At 44.3% G+C, this 25,896-nt stretch overlaps 1 protein-coding gene across 1 annotated transcript in view; it reads left to right on the top strand.

Annotated features, from left to right (window-relative positions):
• The window catches only part of LOC310648314 (importin subunit beta-1-like), a gene marked incomplete at its 5' end in the record, with an annotated part of 66,932 nt that extends 41,396 nt beyond the window's left edge, over positions 1 to 25,536 (top strand). The window contains 3 exons of the mRNA XM_083376077.1: positions 4,050 to 4,164; positions 23,818 to 23,979; positions 24,378 to 25,536. Coding sequence (XP_083232203.1) covers positions 4,050 to 4,164; positions 23,818 to 23,979; position 24,378 — 278 coding nt within the window. The 3' untranslated portion in view covers positions 24,379 to 25,536. The remainder of the gene's footprint in view (positions 1 to 4,049; positions 4,165 to 23,817; positions 23,980 to 24,377) is intronic.
• Positions 25,537 to 25,896: the final 360 nt, after the last annotated feature.

Below are 25,896 nucleotides of genomic sequence, written 5' to 3'. Positions count from 1 at the left end.
TGCATCAAGAGCCACCACACACAGACGGATCCTGGACATGGGCTTCAAATGTCGTATTCCTCTTGTCAAGCCGCTCCTGAACAACAAACAAGGTCAGAAGCGTCTTACCTGGGCTAAAGAAAAACAGACCTGGTCTGTTGCTCAGTGGTCCAAAGTCCTCTTTTCTGATGAGAGCAACTTTTGCATCTCATTTGGAAACCAAGGACCCAGAGTCTGGAGGAAGAATGGAGAGGCACACACTGCAAGATGCTTGAAGTCCAGTGTGAAGGTTCCACAGTCTGTGTTGATTTGGGGAGCCATGTCATCTGCTGGTGTTGGTCCACTGTGCTTCATTAAGTCCAGGGTCAATGCAGCCGTCTACCAGGAGATTTTGGAGCACTTCATGCTTCCTTCTGCAGACGAGCTTTATGGGGATGCTGACTTCATTTTCCAGTAGGACTTGGCACCTGCCCACACTGCCAAAAGCACCAAAACCTGGTTCAATGACCGTGGGATTACCTTTTTTTTAAATGAATCTTTATTGTCAAAGTACAACTATGTATACATAGAGATCAGCTGAGCCTCCCTTTGTGCTCCCACCCCCCCAACACACAGTGACAACAAACCCTCCATCTTACTACACCATGTGAACCAACTACACCACACACCGGCCTCCCAAATCAATTCTGCATAAAATTCACAAACGTTATTTCTCATTCAAAAGCCTAACAGCCCACGGATAAAAGGTGTTTTTCACCCTGTTGGTGCGGCTGGCTATACTCATATATCTCCTACCCGATGGTAGGAGAGTAAAGAGATACCGTCCAGGGTGTGAGTCATCCCTGAGAATTTTCCTCACTCTTCCAAGGCAACGAGCCCTGACGATGTCATCCAGTGGTGTCAGGGAACAGCCCACAATGTCTTGTGCTGTACTCATCAGCCTCTGTAATACTTTCCTATCTGCGGCTTTCAGACCAGACCACAATACCATACGAGAGGACGCTCTCTATAGTAGAACGGTAAAAGAGGGTCATTAGCCGTTCTACCCTGTTCTTCCGCAAGACCCTGAGAAAGTGAAGCCTCTGTTGGGCCTTTCTAGCCACCTGGGTTGTATTAACTTTTCAGGTCAGATCTTCACAGAGATAGACTCCCAGAAATTTAAAGGAGGAAACTCTCCACACAGCCCTCCCCAGTGTAAAGTGGGGCAGGTTCCTCCTTTTTCCTCCGGAAGTCTAGCACCATCTCTTTCATCTTGCTGATGTTCAGGTTCAAGTTGTTGTTACTACACCATATGGATAGTTTTTGTACCTCCGCGCTGTATGCTGTCTCATCCCCACCTGTAATAAGACCCACCACAGTTGTGTCATCTGCGAACTTAATTATCGCAGTGGATGGGTCAGATGATACACAGTCGTATGTGTATAAAGAGTACAGGTAGGGGCTAAGCACACAGCCCTGTGGCGTGCCGGTGCAAAGCTTCAGGGGGGTGGACAAAGCAGAGCCAACCCTCACTGTTTGTAACCGGTCCCTAAGAAAGTCTTGAATCCAATGGCAGATGGCGGGGGAGAATTTCAAGTCAGTCAGCTTCTCGATGAGAATGCTCGGCAAAATGGTGTTGAAAGCCGAGCTATAGTCAACAAAAAGCATCCTGACATAACTTCCAGGTTTCTCAAGATGACTTGCTACAGAGTGTAAAACAGTAGCTATGGCATCGTCTGTTGACCTATTTCCCCTATAGGTAAATTGATGTTTATCAAAATCCAGTGGGAGGCATGTCCTGAGATGTTGGAGAACCAATCTTTCGAAGCATTTCATGACTACAGAAGTTAGTGCAATAGGTCTGTAGTCATTCAGGCACTCAACTTCAGTTTTCTTGGGGACCTGGACAATGGTAGCTGCTTTCAGTAATTGCTGCAAAAGGGGCCCAAAACAAGTACTGAGTACATATGCATGCTTATACTTTTCAGAGGTCCGATATTGTTCTATTGTACACTCCTTGTTTTATTGATTGCATGTAATATTCTAATTTTCTGAGATTGTGGATTTGGGGTTTTCATGAGCTGTAAGCCATAATCATCACAATTATGACAAATCACGGCTTGAACTATCTTGCTTTGCATGTAATGAGTCTATCTCATATACAGTGAGTTCTCCCACTTAAAAAGATGAGAGAGGCCTGTAATTTTCATCATAGGTATACCTCAACTATGAGAGACAAAATGGGGGGAAAGAATCCAGGAAATCACATTGTAGGATTTTTAACGAATTTATTTGCAAATTATGGTGGAAAATAAATATTTGGTCAATAACAAAAGTTTATCTCAATACTTTGTTATATACCCTTTGTTTGCAATGACAGAGGTCAAACATTTTCTGTAAGTCTTCACAAGGTTTGCACACACTGTTGCTGGTATTTTGGCCCATTCCTCCATGCAGATCTCCTCTAGAGCAGTGATATTTTGGGGCTGTCGCTGGGCAACACAGACTTTCAACTCCCTCCATAGGTTTTCTATGGGGTTGAGATCTGGAGACTGGCTAGGCCACTCCAGGACCTTGAAATGCTTCTTACGAAGCCACTCCTTCGTTGCCCGGGCAGTGTGTTTGGGATCACTGTCATGCTGAAAAACCCAGCCATGTTTTATCTTCAATGCCCTTGCTGATGGAAGGAGGTTTTCACTCAAAATCTCACGATACATGGCCCCATTCATTCTTTCCTTTACACGGATCAGTCGTCCTGGTCCCTTTGCAGAAAAACAGCCCCAAAGCATGATGTTTCCACCCCCATGCTTCACAGTAGGTATGGTGTTCTTTGGATGCAACTCAGCATTCTTTCTCCTCCAAACACGACGAGTTGAGTTTTTACCAAAAAGTTCTACTTTGGTTTCATCTGACCATATGACATTCTCCCAATCCTGTTCTGGATCATCCAAATGCTCTCTAGCAAACTTCAGATGGGCCCGGACATGTACTGGCTTAAGCAGGGGGACATGTCTGGCACTGCAGGATTTGAGTCCCTGGCGGCGTAGTGTGTTACTGATGGTAGCCTTTGTTACTTTGGTCCCAGCTCTCTGCAGGTCATTCACTAGGTCCCCCCGTGTGGTTCTGGGATTTTTGCTTACTGTTCTTATGATCATTTTGACCCCACGGGGTGAGATCTTGTGTGGAGCCCCAGAACGAGGGAGATTATCAGTGGTCTTGTATGTCTTCCATTTTCTAATAATTGCTCCCACGGTTGATTTCTTCACACCAAGCTGCTTGCCTATTGCAAATTCAGTCTTCCCAGCATGGTGCAGGTCTACAATTTTGTTTCTGGTGTCCTTCGACAGCTCTTTGGTCTTGGCCATAGTGGAGTTTGGAGTGTGACTATTTGAGGTTGTGGACTGGTGTCTTTTATACTGATAACAAGTTCAACCAGGTGCCATTCATACAGGTAACGAGTGGAGGACAGAGGAGCCTCTTAAAGAAGAAGTTACAGGTCTGTGAGAGCCAGAAATCTTGCTTGTTTGTAGGTGACCAAATACTTATTTTACCGAGGAATGTACGAATTAATTCATTAGAAATCCTACAATGTGATTTCCTGGATTCTTTCCCCCCATTTTGTCTCTCATAGTTGAGGTATACCTATGATGAAAATTACAGGCCTCTCTCATCTTTTTAAGTGGGAGAACTTGCACAATTGGTGGCTGACTAAATACTTTTTTGTCCCACTGTATTAGTTTCCCCTTTTAAGTTGCATTACTGAAATAAATGAACTTTTGCACGATATTCTAATTTTTCGAGTTTCACCTGTAGCTATATTTCCCTTCTCTCTCAAATACTGCTATGTTTCTTGTGTATAGATATGCATCAGTTTTTGTATGAGCATTAAAAATAGTTTTAAGCTAGCATGTACAAGGAAGGTGTAGAGGCAATGCCAGAAAAAAACAATAACTTTGTAGGTTGCCTCTGATTCGAATGAGGCCCATCACTGAACAGGATGCTAAGATAAACCTTCCAGAATTGTTGATATTGATAGGAAGAAATAAACCTATAATGTAATCCTATAACACTAAATTATGCTTCCTTTTCAGCGGATGTGATGCTGGTGCAGCCTAGAGTAGAATTCATCTTGTCTTTCATTGACCATATTGCTGCAGATGAAGATCATAGTGATGGAGTCGTAGCCTGTGCAGCAGGACTGATAGGGTAAATGCTGAAGACTTTGTGCTTGGGCACAAGGGTAGCTTAAAAGTCCCACAGTGAATCTTAGTCTTGCCTCATATAAAGCTGAGCTACTTTACCAAGAGCTTTTTTTTTACATCATAAACCCCCAGAGCGATCCATAGAGGCTGGGTAACTCCATCAGCAGGTTATTCGGGCAGTGCGGGGATCTAGAAGCTTGGCCAGTCGTGACTTCTCAAGGAAGCATTGGTGAAATTGGCAAACTAAAAATCAGGGAGATTGCTTTGCTTGGTTGAGCTGTTGCTTCAATAGGGCTTGGGTAGCAAGTTGCTCCTGTAAGAAATCAACAGCTCCTGGGACAGATGTGTCTTCTGTGGGGTTGTCTGGTAATACTCTTGGGTGTGTTCCATACAGAGCTTGAAAGTGTGTCATTGAAATTGATATGTGGAAAGAGTTATAAGAAAATACTGCCAGGAGCAATAATGATGGCCAGTTGTCTTGGCTGTAGGTGCATTAACACCTCAAATATTGTTGGAGCAGCTGGTAAGTCTTCTTTGCCTCACCATTCATGACCGGGTGGTGGGCTGAAGATAGGCTGACTTGAATATTCAAGAGCTAGACTTCTGGGTGGCAAGGCGCCGCCGAAGACAGCCATTTTCGGGCTGTCCGCTCCGCGGCTTTGTAGAGCCGCCGAAAACAGCGCCGATCAGCTGTTTCAGCGGCTCGGAAGCCCCCTCCTCGGGAGAAGAGGAGGGGGTGAGTACCCAGGTAGGGGTTGAGCTCTCCGGGGCCGCCAGAGCTTAAAGTTCTGGCGGCTGAAGGATCGAGCCCCCCCGAAACCTGGGTTTGCTCCGGGCTGCGCAGCGTTTCTGCTCCGTGCTTTTAGGAGCAGAACAAGGCGTTCGCAACCATCCCTGCCAGCAGGAAAGGATTCTGGAGAACGAGGATGCAGGCAGAGCGATACAGGAGATTAAGGTGAAAGTGGACTTTTGATCTTTGGCTTAATGGACTTTGCAGACTTTGAAAGTGAAACTGCGTAGTAAGTAACAGTGGGGGAAAATGACGGCTAAATCTTCCAAAGTTATTCGAAGTGCGGGGGCCTCCCCGGTGCAGCAGTCTTCGTTGCAAGCTTTATTGCCCCCGGCACCTCCACCTTCGCCTGCTCTGACAGTTAAAGTTTTGCAAGATGCTTTGGAAAAGCATTCACAGCAAATAGCTGAGATTATAGATGAAAAGCTGGATGAGAAGTTAACAGAAAAACTAGTTGAAGTTATGGATGAAAAGCTGGATGAGAAGTTAACAGATATAAGGGCGGACATCTTGCTTGCATTTCAAGGCATGGCAATATGTATCGAACGCTTGGATGAAAGAGTGGAAGATCTCAGCCAAAATAATATTAAATTAGATGCAAAAATGTTAGAGACTGAGAATGTGGTGGATAAAATTGACAGTGACTTGACCTTGGTGCAGTACCACGAGATGGAGTTTGCTGTTAGAATCAGAGGCTTGAAAGAGAATCCTAAAGAAGATCTGAAGGAAATAGTCTCTGAGGCTCTGGAACGGGTGCTGGGACGGCCAGCAGATGGAATTGTGGGAGACATAGACAAAATCTTTCGTGTTAATTCATGGATTGCAAGACAAAGGAAATTACCTAGAGATGTGGTTGTTTATTTTACAAAGAGAGCAATCAGGAATGAAGTTATTCAAGCTTCTTACAATACTAAGTGTTCTGTACCAGCCTGCTACCGGCCTTGCAGAAAAGGCAACCCCTTTATAAACGGCAAGAGGCTGGAATACGTCTGCCAAATTTATTACAAAAACAAACAAAACACATACCAAGATACAGGAGCTTTGAAACACTATCGGAGCGGTTGCTTTCAGCAAACCAGCCCTCCCCAAACATTCCCTTTATAAAGAGTTCAGGGCGTGGCCTCTCTTTGCCTCCTTCCGAGAAGCCCCACAGCCTTCCTCTGCTTGCTCCTACTTGACTGCCTCCTGCGTCGGGCGTCCTTGAACAGGGCCAGCTGTGGGTCATCTTCATCCACACTATCAGGCTCACACAGCTGGGTCTCCATGGTGACCAAGTGGGAGGGGCCTGCCTGAGGGCTATCATCAGCAAGATCTTCAACACCCCCCTCCTCTGAGTCGTCGTCTGACCCAACTGCCGAACCCACAGGCTGACCCTGAATCACAACACTATCCCGCACCGCAGGGCCCTTCCCCCGGGGCTGCCGATCCGGATGCGGTCGGGATGGGAATTGTTCATGAAAAGCAGTCACCAACGCAGGGGCATGAACGGCGGTCGCGTCTTCCCAGGTGAAGTCCTCTGGTCCGTAACCTTTCCATTCAATCAGGTACTGGAAACGACCTTTCAGCCAACGGGAATCCCTGATGCTGGCGACCTCGTACTCGGGGGTGCTGCCTCCATTACGAGGTCCTGATGGGGGAGGTTCCGCTCGGCGGAGTGGACAAGCCGATTGCTCGGGGACCAACAGAGACCGATGAAAGACTGGGTGCACGCGCAGGGAACGTGGCAGAGTTAAGCGATAGGCAACCGGATTGATGACAGCCTCGACTGGGAACGGTCCTAAATATCGGTGATCTAACTTTCTCACCGGCCGTGTTGACGGTAGGTTCCTGGTGGACAACCAGACCCGATCCCCCACCGATAGTGGAGGCGTATCCCGTCTTGACCGATCAGCAAACCTTTTGTAATCGGCCTTGGCCTTCTCTAACTGACGTCGCACCAATCGATGGATCGCCTGTAACTCTGCCATGAAGTCGTTCTCTGCCGGCTCCGGTGAGTCCACGGGAGAAAGGGGGAAAAACCGGGGGTGATAACCCACATTGGCCAAGAACGGTGTCATCTGTGTGGAGGTGTGCTGCGAATTGTTAAATGCAAACTCAGCTATGGCCAGATAGTCCACCCAATTGTTTTGCTGCAGATTGACGTAGCAGCGCAGATATTGTTCCAGGATACCGATGACCTTCTCGGTTCCCCCGTCAGTTTGAGGATGATGCGCGGACGAGAGGCAAATCTTGATATCCAACGCATGCATCAACTCCTGCCAGAAGCGGGCTGTAAACTGGGCCCCCCTATCACAGACGACTCTATCAGGGAGACCGTGCAGCCGAAACACCTGCTGAATGAACATACGACTAGTGGCGCGGGCTGACGGTAAGCTGCGACAGGGGATGAAGTGCGCCATCTTGGTCAGCATGTCCACCACCACATACACTGTCGTAAAACCAGAGGATGGGGGTAAATCCATCAGAAAGTCCATGGACACAGCCCCCCAGGGTCTTTTGGGTGTTGGCAAGGGCTGCAGTCATCCAGGCGGGGCCCCTGTCGCTGACTTGGCCTGCCTGCATGGGATGCAGGAGGTGACATAGGACTGGACGTCGTGTCGGACTCGGGGCCACCAGAAGGTACGGGAGACCAGGTTCAGGGTCTTGAACAGGCCAAAATGCCCCGCTGCCGGGTTATCGTGACACTGGCTGAGGATGAGTCCCCTGAGTGGCCCTCCCGGAACGTAGAGCCGGTCACGATAATACAAGAGTCCATCCGTGACCGTCCAAGGAGAATCTGGCCCCACCTCCTCCTTCCGCTGAGCCACCCACACCTCCTGCTGCTGTGTCTCCCAGATCCGAGCCCGTATATCAACCGGCTCCCGCACCGCAGCAAAAGACTCGACGGGGATCACTGTCCTGGGCAGAAGCTTGTCTTCCACTCGGGAATATTCGGGCTTCCTGGACAGAGCATCCGCTCTTTGATTGTGCCCGCTAGGTATGTACCGAACCCGGAAGTCAAACCTCGCAAAGAAAAGAGACCACCGGATCTGGCGTTGGTTCAAATTCCGAGCGGTCTGCAGGCTTTCCAGATTCTTATGGTCCGTCCGGACCTCGATTTGATGCCGCGCTCCCTCCAGATGACGCCTCCAGGCCTCGAACGCCGCTTTCATGGCCAGCAGCTCCTTCTCCCAGATTGTATAATTGCGCTCCGAAGGGTTCAGTTTTCGTGAATGGTACGCGCAAGGGAAGAGGGTACCGCTGGGCGTCGTTGCCTGGAGTAACACCGCCCCAATGGCAATGTCGGAGGCGTCCGCCTCCACCACAAACGGCCGTTGCGGGTCAGGATGCTTCAAGATGGGCTCCTTCATGAAGGCTTCCTTCAAAGTCTGGAAAGCCTGTTGTTCTGGTGCGTTCCACTGGAACCGAGTCTTCTTCTGCAGGAGCCGGGTGAGGGGGGCTGTCAAGGCAGCAAACCCAGGGATGAAAGTTTGGTAATAGTTGGCAAATCCAAGAAGTCGCTGAACATCCTTCACGCGACGCGGGGGTTGCCAACTCTGCAAAGACTCAACCTTACTCGGCTCCATGGCAATGCCCTCAGGAGAAATGCGGTGACCCAGGAAATCGATGGTCACCCGGTAGAACTGGCACTTCTCCAACTTGGCAAACAGCCGATGTTCTCGGAGTCGCGGCACGACCTGATGGAGATGCTGATGGTGCACCTCACGCGACGGGGAGTAGATCAGGATGTCGTCCAAGTAGATCACGACAAACTGATCCAACAAATCCCAGAAAATGTCATTCATGAAATGCTGAAACACAGCGGGGGCGTTGGTCAGGCCAAACGGCATCACCGTGTACTCAAAATGTCCATAGCGAGTACCAAACGCCGTCTTCCACTCATCACCCGGCCGAACCCTGTCGAGGTTGTAAGCTCCACGCAGGTCCAGTTTCGTGAAGATCTTAGCCTCCCGGAGTCGGTCCAAGAGTTCGGGCATGAGGGGCAGCGGGTAACAGTTGCGCACCGTGATGGCATTGAGTTTTCTGTAATCGCAGCAAAGCCGTAATTCGCCCGACTTCTTTTTGACGAAGAGCACGGGTACAGACACTGGCGACTACGAGGGCCGGATGAAACCGCGAGCCAAATTCTTCTCCAGAAAGTCCCGCAATGCAGCCAACTCGGGGTCCGACATGGAGTACAAACGCCCCACTGGGAGAGGCGCATCAGGGACTAAATCAATGGGGCAGTCATAGGGCCTGTGCGGGGGTAATTGTTCCGCCTCTGTCTCGCTGAACACATCAGCAAAATCGGACAGTTCGGGAGGCAAGGGAACCCCTGGGAAACCCTCCACCTGGCCGGCACAGATATGGCGGGAGTGGTCCACGCACTGCAAGCTTGGGAAGGTGACCAAGTTCTGTGACCAATAGATCTGTGGGTCATGCGCCCGGAGGCACGCCAGTCCCAAGACCACGGGGAAGTGCAGGTCTGAGGTGATATAGAACTGGATGGCCTCCACATGGGAACTGATGGCCATACATAATGGTTGTGTGGCGGCCGTAATAGGCCCAGACAGGAGCACTCGACCATCGATAGTCTCCACTAACATGGGCGGATCCACCGGGCACTGGGGAACAGTCCATTTGGCCACAAATGCTGAGTCCATAAAATTTGTGGTGGCCCCAGAGTCAATTAAGGCATGGACTGGAATCCCCTCTGGCTTGCCAGGAAGGATCAGACGTGCCTCCAATATCAGATGCCGTGGAGGTCCACAGGCAGCATCGGAAAGACGTCGCTCAGTGTTGTTGTGGGACGCCCGATCTATCACACCGTCTAGATCGGGCTCGGGGCGTTTCCCGACAGAAAAGTAGGGGACTTTCTCGGGGCAGACTCGATCACTGATGCCCGCTGTCGCTTCTTTGGGCAAAAAGCAGCCAAATGTCCAGGGTCCCCACAGTAAAAACACAACCCCCCCGATCGTCGTCTGTTCATTTCAGTCACCAATAGACGAGACCTGGCGGCACCCAGCTCCATTGGCTCCTCCCTTTGAACTGGGGGCTCACACACAACAGGGGCGGCAGGGGTCTGTGGGGTGGCACGGCGACTCCTTCGCTGCTGCAACCGAGCATCGATCCGCAGGCAGAGATGGATCAGCCCATTCAGGTCTGAGGGAATATCCACACGGGCCAGCTCATCCAACATCTCCGACAATCCATCCTGGAAGGCATCCACGAGCGCAGCCTCATTCCAGGCGGAATCCTGGCTAAGCAGCCGGAAATCGCTGATATAGCCCTGTAGGGGGCGTTGACCCTGCCTCAGAGCTTTCAGACGTCGAGTAGCAGTCTGCGTCTTAATAGGGTCCTCATACATCAGACGCATATGATCACAAAACCTCACAAAGTTTTCCAACAATGGGCTAGGTTGAGCCAGCAGAGGCGTGCCCCAACGAGCTGCATCACCCGAAAGAAGGCTTAACACAAACCCCACCTTATCCCGGTCAGTGGGGAAATCAGCTGCTCTCACGCTGATAAAGAGCTGGCATTGTCCCAGGAAAGCAGGAAACAGTTCTGGAGTGCCTGTAAATTTATCCGGCATTGCAACTTGGCATTTTCTCCTGGGTGGGGGTGCAGCATGAACCTGAGCTTGCAGTTGAGCCACCTGAGCTGCCAGCAAAGTGAGTTGCTGGGTGAGCTGGGCATTCTCAGCACGTAGCTGCTCCATAATATTAGTAAGGGGTGGGTGGCTGAAAGCAAACTGTTCTGTACCAGCCTGCTACCGGCCTTGCAGAAAAGGCAACCCCTTTATAAACGGCAAGAGGCTGGAATACGTCTGCCAAATTTATTACAAAAACAAACAAAACACATACCAAGATACAGGAGCTTTGAAACACTATCGGAGCGGTTGCTTTCAGCAAACCAGCCCTCCCCAAACATTCCCTTTATAAAGAGTTCAGGGCGTGGCCTCTCTTTGCCTCCTTCCGAGAAGCCCCACAGCCTTCCTCTGCTTGCTCCTACTTGACTGCCTCCTGCGTCGGGCGTCCTTGAACAGGGCCAGCTGTGGGTCATCTTCATCCACACTGTCAGGCTCACACAGCTGGGTCTCCATGGTGACCAAGTGGGAGGGGCCTGCCTGAGGGCTATCATCAGCAAGATCTTCAACACCCCCCTCCTCCTCTGAGTCGTCGTCCGACCCAACTGCCGAACCCACAGGCTGACCCTGAATCACAACACTAAGCTTGTAATTGCTGAGCAAGAAGTTCTGGTTTTAAAAGAGATCCCTCCAAAAATTTTAAGGAGAAGAAAGGAGTTTGCTTTTCTAGCACAAGAGCTCAGGCGACGTGATATTAAGTTTAGATGGGAGATACCAGTGGGTATGGTGGTGATGCATGAAGGCACGAGACATCGTCTTATTACAGTGATGCAAGCACGTGATTTTTACAGTAATGTTTTAAAAGCAACCCCCATACCACTTTTGGAATCTACAAAGAAGAATGGCGAGGGAAAGCCTCAAGATGCTGAAGGAACAACACAGACAGATGAGAAAGCTACAGGAGTGGATCAAATTTCAGTATCATCGGAAGAAGCAAGAGACCAGAGGATGACGCGTGCTGCTTTGAGACGAATGAGACGCGAGCAAGAACAAGACCAGCAGAAAGTTATGGAACCTCCAAAGCGTACCTATAGCGAAGCTGTGGGAGGGGCGCGGCCTAAGAACGTCAAGGGGATCCTGGAAGACGCGCTCCAAAAGCTTCGGGTCGCTAAGGATGACGACTAAGTTTCTAACTTGGAACGTCAATGGTTTAAATTCACCACTGAAGAGAAAGAAAATCTTTCAATATTTAAAACAATTTAAGACTGATGTTATTTGCTTACAAGAAACACATATTAGAGTTATGGACCAAAAGTATTTATTAAACTCAAGATTGGGCACACAATTTATTGCTTCTGCAATGAATAAGAAAAATGGAGTGGTTATTTATGTCAAGAATACTATTACAGCGGAGCTAATTGAAGCAGATCAGCAAGGAAGATACGTTATAGTAGATTTGTTAATAGAAGGCAAAAAAACGCTTTTGGTTGGATTATATGCTCCTAATCAACAACAAGCTGACTTTTATAGTTTATTACACAGCAAGATCACTCAATTGGATTATAAATCTTTTATTTTTATGGGAGACTGGAATGGTGTCTTGAATGTACAAATGGACAAGAGTGGCTTTTTTAGAAGTACTCCAAGTCATGCTAAATTGCCTAAGTCTTTTTTTGAGATGATGGATGATTTGGAGCTGCGAGATATCTGGAGAGAAAGAAATCTACAAGAAAAGGATTATACTTTTTTTTTCTGATAGACATCAATCTTTTTCTAGGATTGATTTTATATTAATCACTAATGATTTTTTTTCTAGGATTAAGAAGATAAAGATTTGTCCAAGAACTATGTCTGATCATAGTCCAGTCTGGTTAGAGATTGATAAGGACAATAGTGATAGGCGCTCCTGGCGTCTAAATGAGAACCTGTTTAGAAATCAGGAAAATGTGGAAGAATGTAAAAAACAAATGAAGGTTTTTTTGAAACTAACATGTATAAGGGTACTTCTATGGAAATGGTTTAGGATGCTAGCAAGGCATACATGAGAGGTGTGTTAATATATTTGAACAATAAATATAGACGTAATTTGGAATTTAGGAGGAAAGAATTAGAGAATGAGATTAGGGAAAAAGAAAAGGCCTTAATTTTGAATCCATCGGATTCTGAAGATTAAAGAGGTTATTAATTTATTAAGTGGACAATTTGATAAGTTGATGGCTGATCAGGTGGCAACTAATTTATGGTTTGCTAGACATAATACTTTTTGTAATGCCAATAAACCAGGTAGATGGTTAGCTTATATGCTAAGGAAGAAGCAAAGGGCTTCTAATATAGACAAAATAGAACATAAGGGCAAGGTTGTGTATCAACAGAATCTTATTAAGGAAACCTTTGTTGATTTTTATTCTAAATTATATGCTAGAGATAAGATTAATGAAGCAGATATTGATGCATATTTGAGGAATGCTAGTATTCCGGTTCTTACGCAAGAACAAAAGGAAGATATGAATCAACTGATAACTGAGGAAGAAATTCTTTTAGCAATTAAACAATTGAAAGTGGGTAAAGCGCCAGGCACGGATGGTTTGACTGCTGTGTACTATAAAAATTTACAGTCTGAGATGATAAAGCCATTAAGGGAATTGTTTCAGACAATTCAAAGGGGAGGAGGGGTGCCTCCATCTTGGAAAACTACTTTCATATCTTTGATTCCGAAGGAAGATCAGGATGTCACTCAAGCAAGAAACTATAGACCAATATCGTTTTTGAATACGGATTACAAGATATTTGCTAAGGTTTTAGCTAACAGATTGATGAGGGTACTGCAACAGGTAATTCATGGTGATCAAACTGGGTTTATAAGTGGTAGACAAATGAAAAATAATGTGAGGCATGTAGTTGACTTGTTGGAATTTTTGGAAAGGAACAACCAGATCCCTGCAGCGCTGATTTTTCTGGACGCTGAAAAAGCCTTTGATCAATTGGATTGGCAATTCTTGATGAAAGTATTAGATAAAATGAATTTTGGGGATAAATTTTTACAACCAATTAGGGCATTATATCAAAAGCAAACAGCCCGTATAATAGTAAATAACAGTCTGACTGAAGTATGCAATATTGAAAAGGGCACAAGGCAAGGGTGTCCGTTATCACCTCTATTATTTGTTTTAACATTGGAGATACTATTGATTAAAATACGGAATTCGGAAAAAATTAAGGGAATTCAAATAAGAGATCAGGATTATAGATTGAGGGCGTTTGCAGACGATCTGGTTGTTACGGTGACCCAGCCAGAAAATTCTGTTGTGGACCTGATGGAGATAATAATGCAATATGGGAAAGTTTCTGGATTAAAGGTTAACATACAAAAATCTAAGATACTGGCTAAAAGCATGACAGTATTACAAAAGGCTGTTTTAGAAGGGTTAACTGGATTTGAAATTGTCAAAAGGGTTAAATATTTGGGGGTATATTTGTCACCCTCAAATGCAAAGTTATATAAAAATAATTATGAAAAGCTATGGGGTAAAGTTCAAAAAGAACTGGACAGTTGGAAAAAGTTACAATTGTCATTACTGGGAAGAATCGCAGCAGTGAAAATGAATGTTTTGCCGAAATTTCTGTTTTTATTTCAAATGATACCCATTCTTAAAAAGGATTCAAACTTGGAGGAATGGCAAAAGGGTATCAATAAATTTGTATGGGCAGGGAAAAGGCCACGAGTTAAATTTAAGATTATGCAGGATACGCGTCAAAGAGGTGGTCTTAAAATGCCCAACCTTAAACTATACTATGAAGCTGCTGCGTTGTCAGCGATAAGTGATTGGATTAACTTAACACAAGGGAGATTATTAAATCTTGAAGGTCATGATTTGTTATTTGGTTGGCATGCATATTTACAGGTGAAACTCGAAAAATTAGAATATCATGCAAAAGTACATTTATTTCAGTAATGCAACTTAAAAGGGGAAACTAATATATGAGATAGACTCATTACATGCAAAGCAAGATAGTTCAAGCCGTGATTTGTCATAATTGTGATGAGTATGGCGTACAGCTCATGAAAACCCCAAATCCACAATCTCAGAAAATTAGAATATTACATGCAATCAATAAAACAAGGAGTGTACATAGAACAATATCGGACCTCTGAAAAGTATAAGCATGCATATGTACTCAGTACTTGGTTTGGGCCCCTTTTGCAGCAATTACTGCCTCAATGCGGCGTGGCATGGAAGCTATCAGCCTGTGGCACTGCTGAGGTGTTATGGAAGACCAGGATGCTTCAATAGCGGCCTTCAGCTCTTCTGCATTGTTCGGTCTCATGTCTCTCATCTTTCTCTTGGCAATGCCCCATAGATTCTCTATGGGGTTCAGGTCAGGCAAGTTTGCTGGCCAATCAAGCACAGTAATCCCACGGTCATTGAACCAGGTTTTGGTGCTTTTGGCAGTGTGGGCAGGTGCCAAGTCCTGCTGGAAAATGAAGTCAGCATCCCCATAAAGCTCGTGTGCGGAAGGAAGCATAAAGTGCTCCAAAATCTCCTGGTAGATGGCTGCGTTGACCCTGGACTTAATGAAGCACAGTGGACCAACACCAGCAGATGACATGGCTCCCCAAATCAACACAGACTGGAAACTTCACACTGGACTTCAAGCATCTTGCAGTTTGTGCCTCTCCATTCTTCCTCCAGACTCTGGGTCCTTGGTTTCCAAATGAGATGCAAAAGTTGCTCTCATCAGAAAAGAGGACTTTGGACCACTGAGCAACAGACCAGGTCTGTCTTTCTTTAGCCCAGGTAAGACGCTTCTGACGTTGTTTGTTGTCCAGGAGCGGCTTGACAAGAGGAATACGACATTTGAAGCCCATGTCCAGGATCCGTCTGTGTGTGGTGGCTCTTGATGCACTGACTCCAGCCTCAGTCCACTCCTTGTGAAAGTCACCAACCCTTTTGAATGGCCTTTTCCTGACAATCCTCTCCAGGCTGCGGTCATCCCTGCTGCTTGTGCACCTTTTTCTTCCACACTTTTCCCTTCCACATAACTTTCTATTAATGTGCTTTGATACAGCAACATCCAACTTCTTTTGCAATTACCTTTTGAGGCTTTCCCTCCTTATGGAGGGTGTCAATGATGGTTTTCTGCACAATTATCAGGTCAGCAGTCTTCCCCATGATTGTGATTCCTACTGAACCAGACTGAGAGACCATTTAAAGGCTCAGGAACCCTTTGCAGGTGTTATGGCTTAATTAGCTGATTAGAGTGGGACACTTTGAGCCTAGAATATTGCACCTTTTCACAATATTCTAATTTTCTGAGATTGTGGATTTGGGGTTTTCATGAGCTGTAAGCCATAATCATCACAATTATGACAAATCATGGCTTGAACTATCTTGCTTTGCGTGTAATGAGTCTATCTCATATATTAGTTTCCCCTTTTAAGTTGCATTACTGAAATAAATGAACTTTTGCACGATATTCTAATTTTTCGAGTTTCACCTGTATTGTATGCTTTGTTGCGAGTTTGGAAAAAGTATAGACATAAGTTAAATTATAAGATACCTTTATGGGCAATACCGAAACACGCAATAGAAAACATAAATGTTGGGTTTAAACATGATGTGATTACATATAAGGAAATCTTAAGTTTGGAGAGGAATGTATGGTGTTTGAAGCCGTATAACTTTTTACGAGAAGAAAAGGTTGTTCAAACTTGGTTTCAGTATGGGCAACTACAGGCCAGGTGGAAAGAAGATCAGAAAATTGGTTTTTCAATGATTGATGAAAATCTGGTAAAGCAAATTAGAAATCAGGGTCCAGCACAAATCTAACGGATATATCTTGCATTGATAGAAATTGACTCAGAAACAGAACTTGTTAAAGATTGCATGATAAAGTGGGCTCAGAATATTCAAGAAGTTATTAAAATGGATACCTGGGAAAAGATCTGGGTGAGAAACGTAAAATTTACGCAAGCTCAAAATTTAAGAGAACTTTTATAAAATGTTTTATAGGTGGCATTTAGATCCCAAAAAAGCTTGCAAGTATGTATCCGAACTACCAGCCTAAATGTTGGAGGTGTGGTGGCGAAGACGCAACGTATTTTCACATATGGTGGACCTGTAAAAAAGTTAAAGCATTTTGGATTAAAATCTGGTGGAATATGCAGAAGATATTTAAGAAAAGGATAAAGTTTTGTCCGCAATTGTTTTTATTGGGCATTATTACTGATACTACTGTTGTGGACACTAAGTTGATGTTGAACTTAATTACGGCAGCAAGACTTTTTTTTTTATTAAAGAGTTTTACAAAAACAAAATTTTACAATATATCCCCAAATCCCTCCCACCCCAAACCCACCCACTTCCCAGAGCTAAATACAGGATTATAGTTACAATAATCATATTCTAAATAAAAATTATGCATAATATACAATTAACCAAATTCATAATGCGCTTTAACTCTCTTTTAACATAAGTACAAACAACGTACCAATAACAATATCCCACTAAAATCTACCCATAAGCTAAATGGAACTTTTTAGTCCCATATTTGTTTTGAATATAATTTATCCATCTCCTCCAAACTGAAATATATCTTTCCTGTGAATGATCCTTCAAATAAGCAGAAATCTTAGACATTTCTGCAAGATTCGAAACTTTAAACACCCATTCTTCTACAATGGGCAAACTATCCTTCTTCCAATAATGTCCCACCAGTAACCGTGCTGCCGTTATCATGTTCAACATCAAGTTAGTTTCTTTAACATCACAATCTACAACAATACCCAATAAAAACAATTGCGGGGAAAACTTTATCTTTCTCTTAAAAATCTTTTGAATGTTCCACCAAATTTTAATCCAGAAAGCTTTTATATTTCTACAAGTCCACCACATGTGAAAATAAGTAGCTTCTAAACTACCACACCTCCAACATTTAGACTGTAAATTAGGATACATGTTGGACAACTTCTTGGGATCCAGATGCCATCTATAAAACATTTTATAAAAATTTTCTCTTAAATTTTGAGCCTGGGTAAATTTAACATTTCTGACCCAAATTATCTCCCAGGTGTCCAACGAAATTGGTTCCTGAATATTTTGTGCCCACTTTATCATGCAGTCTTTAACCAATTCCGTTTCCAAATACAATTCAATTAAAGCATTATATATCCTCTTTATATGTGCACAATTTGAATCTCTAATTTGCTTTACTAAATTTTGATCTGTAATTGTGATGCAAACCTTTTGATCTGACTTCCACCTAGCTTTCAATTGGGTATATTGAAACCAAGAGTAACTTATGTTTTCTTGATGGCAGCAAGACTTTTAATAGGGCAATACTGGAAGAAGGAAGAACTGCCGACTATAGAGGAATGGACTTTAAAAGTTTCTAACCTGGCGGAAATGTCAAAGATTTTGGCGTATTTGAAAGACCATTCACAACAACGATATATCGTGGAGTGGAAAAAATGGATTGATTACATCCAGAATAAATATGGGACTAAAAAGTTTCATTTAGCATTTGAATAAGTATTGATGGGATATTTATATTGCTTGTAGTCATTTTATAAGAGCTAAAGTGCGATAGACCTAATAGTTTATTGTTGTTAGCATATGGTAATTTATGATTGTTTTTTACTTTTATACCTTGTATTTAGCTCTGGGAAGTCGGGGAGGGGGGAAGGGGAGGGGGGGAGGGGAGGGTTTGTTAAAGATAAAATGTATTGAAAAGCTTTTCAATAAAAAAAGAGCTAAAACAGTGCCTTCCAAAATCTGAATTGTAACTGTGGGCCTTTATAAACTCACCCTTTTGTAAAAGAACAGCTCTGATTGCTAGGTCTGAAGCATCTGTCTGAACAATAAATCTCTTTGACAGGTCTGGATGCTGAAGTAGGGGCTGATGGGCAAAGAGCTGCTTTAACTCTTTGAAAGCTGTTTGTTGCGTGTGAGTTCAAGCAAATCTAACTCCTTTCTTTTTTAGTTGGGTAAGCAGTTTGTCTTTATGGGCAAAGCCAGGGATACATTTTCTATAGAAGTTTGCAAGGCCCAGAAAATTTTGAATGACTTTGGCTGTGCAGGGAGCTTGCCATTCCAGCACTGCCCTGACTTTCTGGGGGTCCATCTGGATACCATTTGTGGAGATATGATAGCCCAAGAAATCTAACTGTGCTAGATCAAAGGCACATTTTTCTGGTTTAGCAAAGAGGTGGCTGTCTCTCACTCTACTTGGAACTGTACACATATGTTCTTTTTGCTGAGATTCATCCTCAGAGTAGATCAGGATGTCATTCAGATAAAGGACTACAAATTTATCAATGAGATCAGAAAAAAATGGTTCATAAATCTGGAAAATATTGCCCCTGCATTGACAAACCTGAATGTGATCACAGTGAATTCAGACTTGTTATACCAGGTTTTGAAAGTGGTTAAGTATTTCTGGCCCTCCTTGGTTCTAATGAGATTGTAGGCATTGCAAAGATCTATGTCATGGTTCTGACAGAGAGAGACGAATAAAGCAGAACTCCAAGGCTTGAGAATTCCTCAAAGAACATGTTTATTAGTTGCAAAGTATCAGCACGTTCAAAAGTGAAACCAAGTCTGAATACACAAGTAACAATTTCCCAATGCAAAGTTAAATGTCCCACCCATAAAACTATGTAAGCAACTACATTCCCCAATATGATTATTTGACAGGCTTTTTATGCAACGTATAGTCGGGACAGAAGATTATTTTGATTAATGAAGCACTTGGGCAACCCCCCCTCCGTTCTATGTGGCAACCTAGAATGAGAAGAAAAAATGGCTGCAGCCATGCTTATTTGTAGAGTTGACAATCTAACCTGGTAAAAATTTGTGACTTCTGCAGGCTGTCCAAAAGATCTGAAATTAAGGGCAGTGGATGGTGGTTTCTTTACTGGCACAGAGTTGAGGGCTTGGTATTTGTGGCCCATACATGGAGGGGGGCACTCCATTTGTGTTTGGTGTATTCAGGTCTTGTTTCTTGAGTATAAAAATGGTCGGTTGTTGTTGTTAGTTGCAAAGTCGTGTCCGGCCCATCGCGACCCCATGGACAACGTTCCTCCAGGCCTTCCTGTCCTCTACCATCTTCTGGAGTCCATTTAAGTTCACGGCTACTGCTTCAGTGACTCCAGCCACCTCATTCTCTGTCGTCCCCTTCTTCTATTGCCCTCAACCTTTCCCAGCATTAGGCTCTTCTCTAGTGAGTCCTTCCTTCTCATTAGGTGGCCAAAGTATTTGAGTTTCAACTTCAGGATCTGGCCTTCTAAAGAGCAGTCGGGGTTGATCTCCTCTAGGACTGACCGGTTTGATCGCCTTGCAGTTCAAGGGACTCGCAGGAGTCTTCTCCAGCACCATAGTTCAAAGGCCTCAATTCTTTGGCACTCAGCCTTTCTTATGGTCCAACTTTCACAGCCATACATTGCAACTGGGAAGACCATAGCCTTGACTATACGCACTTTTGTTGGCAGGTGGGTGCTGAGGCTAATTTTGAAGGTTTAATAAAGCCCCTTTGTAAGTTAGAGTCTAAGTACTGCTTCAAGGTTTCTAATTCCTTAGCTGGCATTGGATACTGTCTCTTGGCAGGTATTTTAGCACCTGGGATCAAGTCTATGGCACAGTCACAATCTCTGTGTGGGGGGAGGACTGGGGCTTCTTCCTCCCCAAATAACTGCAAACTCTGTGTATTTGCTTGGGAGGTTGGGTATCTCCCTGCTTGGGTTCAGGGTTGGCTGGTGGCGGGTTTTGGACTGCTGATCACAATGATGGAGACAGGCTAGGTCATAAAATGAAAAAAGACGCATCTTCCAACAAATTGTGGGGTTGTGGGATTGTAATCGTCCACACCCCAAAACGACTGGAAAGTCCAGGTGGTTACTCATGTAAAGAGTTAACAGTTCAGAGTGCTTGGCTATGGTTAAGTGCAAAGGGACTGTGGAATAGTGTAATCGGACTCACTTTCAAAAGCTGACTATCAGTTGTTTCACTTGCAAGGGAAACTTCAAATGGGCTATGGCTGGGGTAGGGAACCTTGGCTCTTTTATGACTTGTGGACTTCAACTCGCAGAATTCCTGAATCAGCATGGCTGGTTCAGGACTTCTGGGTATTGAAGTCCACAAGTCAAAAGAGCCAAGGTTCCCTACCCCTGGGCTGTGGGAATCTTGAGTCCTTTTACTGTTGCATAGTTTATAAAATTAGCTGTAGCTCCTGAATCCAGTAAAGCAGTAACAATTTCTTCCCATCCGCCTGAGAGACCTAAAGTGACATCAGTCTTTAACAACATACCTAGGTGGGTTTGAATGTGAACCCTGTTCAGTGTTTGAAGAATCCCTCCTCTAAGCTCTTGCAGGTAGGCTGTTGTCATTTCCCATTTCTATGGTTTGCATTTGGGATGTCTGTCACTGGAACTGTGGCTGCAACGCCTGTCTCCTCCTGGGTGGTTTGGAAGTGCAGTCCTTGACCAAGTGCCTGGATTCTCTACAGTAGAAACAGTACTAAAATCTCAGTGCCTCTGCCATTCTTCTGTGGCTGTGGATTGTCTGGCTGCATCAATTTGCATAGGCTCCTCTCCCCCTTGATCAGCTTCAGTCAGTGTAAGAGAGATGAGGACTGGATATGGGAGTTGAGCTGGTAGCTTGCAATGGTTGGAGCAAGCCCTGATCTCTTCTAAACATGAGTCAATTATAATGCAGGTTCTGTAGATTTCATCCAGTGTTTGGGGAACTACCTGCCTGATGAGTTCATTTGCAATTCTGTCATTGAGGCCATGTCTGAATTGCACCAACAGGGAAGGCTCATTCCAGTTCAAGTCTGCTGCAACCATTTGAATTCAGTGTAGAGCCATACTCTCCAGTTGCCTTGTTGGAGCTCTTGAATTGTGCATGTGGCAGTGTCTTCTTGGGTGGCATCTCTGAAGTGTTGTCTGAAGTGTACTAGGAAGTTTTAATAGTTATCCATGATTGGGTCATTGCACTCAATCATGGGGGAGCGCCCATCTAGTGGCTGAAGCTGTGAGGAGGCTGAGAATGAAGGACACTCATGATCTGTCCATTAGAAACTTCACTGGTCTGGTGCCAATGAATAGTTCACATTGGGTAAGAAATGTTCTCATCTTGTCTGAGTCTCCTGCAAATCTCTGGGGTAGACATCCAGGGGTCCTCTGCAGTGGAGCACCAGTTGCTGATGGTGGAGCAAGAGTATCTGGTGCATATTAGCTGCTGTATTTCACACCTTGGTTTCCAAACCGTCTTGGTGTCTGTAGAGGATATTCATCTCTGAATTGTCTGCTGCTGCTCCAGCTTGTGGATCCGATGCCATGCTGTGGTTTTCATAGTAGTCTGTGAAAGTTTAGGTGAGTAGATCAGATTAATGTCAGGTGCAAGTAACCAGGAACAGAAGTTAAGTTCAAAGCACTAAAAGTATATTACATGCAACCTATACACAAGAATCTGATCTACTGATGGTCAAACCAAATTGGCACTCGATAAGGGTCATTGGAATTCATGGTGGGGGGGTGGACCTGGGTTTCTTGTGGGAGTGTAGCAACTCCAAATTGATGACACATTTGACCCCACCCTCAGGCTCAGCCTGCTCGTCTCCTAGAACTGTGCCACTTAGCAACAGCAGTTCTGGCAACCTCTAGTTACTGTTGTTAAGCAAACCACAAGTTGTTAAGCGAATCACCACAGCTTATTAAGTAAGGACCTAATGGGACTATGATTTCCAAGTTCCTGCCAGCTTCCCCATTGACTTTGCTTGTGAGAAGCCAGCAGGGAAGGTTCACATTTACATTACTGCGGGATGCTATGATAGTTGGAAATCTGGGCCACTGTTGAGCAACCAGGTAATGATCACATGACCACAGGGGTGCTGTGAAGGCCAAAACCTGGAGGACCAGTCATAAATACCACTTATTCAGCACCATTGTAAGTTGGAACTGTTGCTGAACAAGTGGTTGTTAATAGAGCACCACCTGTACTTATTTATTTAATCAATTTATATGGCTGCTTATATCACAGATGTATTTCTGGTAGCTCACAACTTATTAAAACAATAAAAATAATATTAGTGAAACATAGAATCTAAAATGGATGGTGAGAATAAGTGCAAAACAGCAGCAATGCCCCAGTCAGCTAACTTCCCACCCTCGTGCTCAGGAACACATCTAGATTTTCAGTGCTTTGCAAAAGGCTGTCAAGGTTGGAGCAGGGTTGTTCAGAGTTCAGGTGTTATGACAGAAAAGGCCTGCTTCCTAGGTCCCATTACATCATTTAATTGAGGGGACCTGGAATGAGCCCTTCCTATCAAACCTAGTGGGATGGGTATAGACAACCAAAAAGAGGCAGTGCCTCAAATAACCCAGCCTCATGCCATGAGATGATAACCAGCACCTTGAATTCCACCCAGAAGCCAATATAGTTGGCTGTTGCTTTGCAGGGCAAACCAGATAGGAAACATATGCAGATGGGTGACTTCAACGTAAAGCTACATTGACATAATCTTGCAAGTCTGAAAATACATTCCCTTCCCCCCCCCCAGTCTCCTTTACAGCCTGAGAAACTAGGGACAATCTCTTCTGAGCCTCTTGCCCCACCTACTATCCAGCTTCCCTTGGTGGTGTCTCTTTGCCCATTCTCCCAAGGTCATTCCCATATATCATTACACTGGCAGAGCACAGAGGAAAAATGGGCATACACTGCTGCATTCTGGACCAGTTGCAACTTCCAGATGGTCTTCAAGAGCAGCCCCATAAATAGTGCATTGCAGTAATCCACTTAGGGGGTGACTACAGGTAGTCCTTGACCAGATTCAATTTTACAAGTTTTTACAACAGATATAAAGCAGGTCTCTGCAGTTGTTAAGCAAACCACATGGTGGTCAAGTGAATCCAGCATATCCAATGGGCATTTTCTGCCAGAAAACTGCAAAAAATAATAATAATTGTTGCAAGTTGTGGTCACGTAACCACGGGTTGCTGTGTCTGGTAGTAAATGTGAGCTGGTTGCCAAGTGCCTGAAGTATGATCATATGACCATGGGGGAGATGTGCTGCAGTCATAACTCATAAGAGTCAAGAAACTCAACTACCGACAACAGGGGTGTCAAACTGCTGGCCCACAGGCCGGTTGCATCATGTGGAGGCTGCGCTCACCCCAGCTCCAGCAATGCGAAAAAAGTCACGATACGTCGCAACACGTGACACGGCGAGTTTGACACCCATGAGCCACAGTAATCATTGAAACCAAGTATTGGGAGGTTTTTCTTTATATTCTTTGCTTTTCACAGGGATTTGTGCACAGCATTTGGGAAAGATGTCCTCAAGATGGTAGAAGCTAGGCCCATGATACATGAATTACTAACTGAAGGAAGAAGATCAACGACGAACAAAACAAAAACCCTTGCTACCTGGGCCACTAAAGAGTTGAGAAAACTGAAAAATCAAGCTTGGTAAGAAGGCTCCAACTTTTTTGTTCTTTAAAACATCTGAGTTGTTCCTATACAGTTTGCATTAGACGTTCGGAGAACTAATGTAAGGCCCAGAATATGTTAATTCCCCACTGAGTAAGCTTCAAAATGGTGTAGGAAGTAGTATTTGGATTATCATCCCAATGGCCTTTGTCTTCAATGTCCTATTCAAAAATTCCTTATTTCTTTCAAGACCTGCTTTAAAAAATATAAGAAATCTTATGCAACGTGATGTGACAATCGAAGTGAAAAAGTTGTCTAATGCGAATATTTGTTTAAAAAACCCACAATAATGAAACAATCTTATTGCTACTAAAGAAATTGCAAGTGTCTCTTTTTATATTACACTGCATTGCCTTCTTATTTTTCTTCACTTACAGATCTTTTACTGTTGGGATGACACCTGAGACCCCCACTGGAATTCTCCAATCTATTGAGGGGAAAAAAACCCAACCCGAAGTGAGGAGTGTGCACGAATGCTGAGTGTTTGGGAATGAGAGGATGAGTGAGTGAGAGGCTTAAACACACCAAGGTGAAAATCCAGCCACGGCAAATGGCAAAACCACTGTTAATGGAGCTAATCACTGACTTGAATAGCAACAAAACCTTGTCATTGCTTGCCTCCAGGAAGTAGAAAATGATTCAGTACAGTCTCTTCTGACAAGGACTAATTCTCTTGTCTTTTGGACAGTGAAGAGGTAGTTTACTTAGTCTAGGACAGAGAAAAGCTAGCTTCAGGTTCAATTTGAGTACTCACTTAATAAGGTCTGGCTTTTGTTGCTAGAGAGGAGAAGATGGGGTCCCCAGCCCACCAGTTACCTTTTTTCAGGAGGGAGGGGAGTTTTTGGACACACAGCACTGTCATTGCTCAAGACAAATGGGAAGGGTGAAGGATTTTCTTTCAAAAGTGTGTGTGTGTGAATGAGGCAGTATCTACATTCTCAATTGCAGTTGATGTTTCCCAAAAGAAACACTGAAAAGATTAGCAGTTGCATTTCCTAAATTAACAAGTTCAGTCTACTTGAAGTGGCAGAAAAGTATGAGATTTGAATTGGGGAGGGGTAAATAGAAGTTGCCCCATGTAGGGTTTCTTTAGGGGATTGTAGGTGGGATGTTCAAAGCTCCCGTTGTGACTTTTTTCACAATCTTGTTTCAATAAAAAGCTCCTTTCCTTCCTGAATTTTGTTCAACTGTGAATGTAGAAACCCGGGATGGGGTGAGAGGCGGGTAGGGTGTCCAGAATACATGTCAGTGGAGACATTAGGATCCAGTTTTTCCAAATGGGATGTGAGGCTTTGAAACAAAACACAACTTTGAATTGGTGATAATAAAAACAAGCAAAACGGGACAAAGCCCCTTTTGCTGTGAACAAAGCCTGAACCATACACAATTGTGCCAAAGAATTTTTTAAAAGTCTAAATAAAAAAACCTTTCAGGAAATATTGGATTGCAAAAATGAAGTTGAAATTAAATGTTCAAACAAAAAAAAGATAAAAGTACAATTTGGAAACTGCTTTGCCTATTCTCTTTATTTGGTTCTGATATGGGGTTAGTTTTATATACTGAAGCTTACACAGGATGGCATTTGTAAAAGGTTATATTTTTCCACTGCAGTTGAAGATTAATAAAATGGTGTCAAACATCCCCCCCTGTACATTTTCTATTACTCTATCCAGCAAACAGAAAATCTTTTCCCAACCCCTCCACCCCAAATTAAATCTATAGTTTCATATATTTAAAAATTTTGTTGCATTATAGCAAGTGGGCAGAGACAACTATTTTCTAAATATTAAGGATTCCTAAAAGCAGAGGGAGTGAGACCAGCTTCTAACTATGCAGCTATTGATGCTTAGGGGCTTTCAAAAGATGGGTGCTTTTTATGCTTGCCTTGTAAAATAG

Source organism: Vipera ursinii (genome assembly GCF_947247035.1).
Source record: "Vipera ursinii genome assembly, chromosome: W".
Lineage (NCBI taxonomy): Eukaryota > Metazoa > Chordata > Lepidosauria > Squamata > Viperidae > Vipera > Vipera ursinii.
This window is presented reverse-complemented; position numbering and strand designations above follow the sequence as displayed.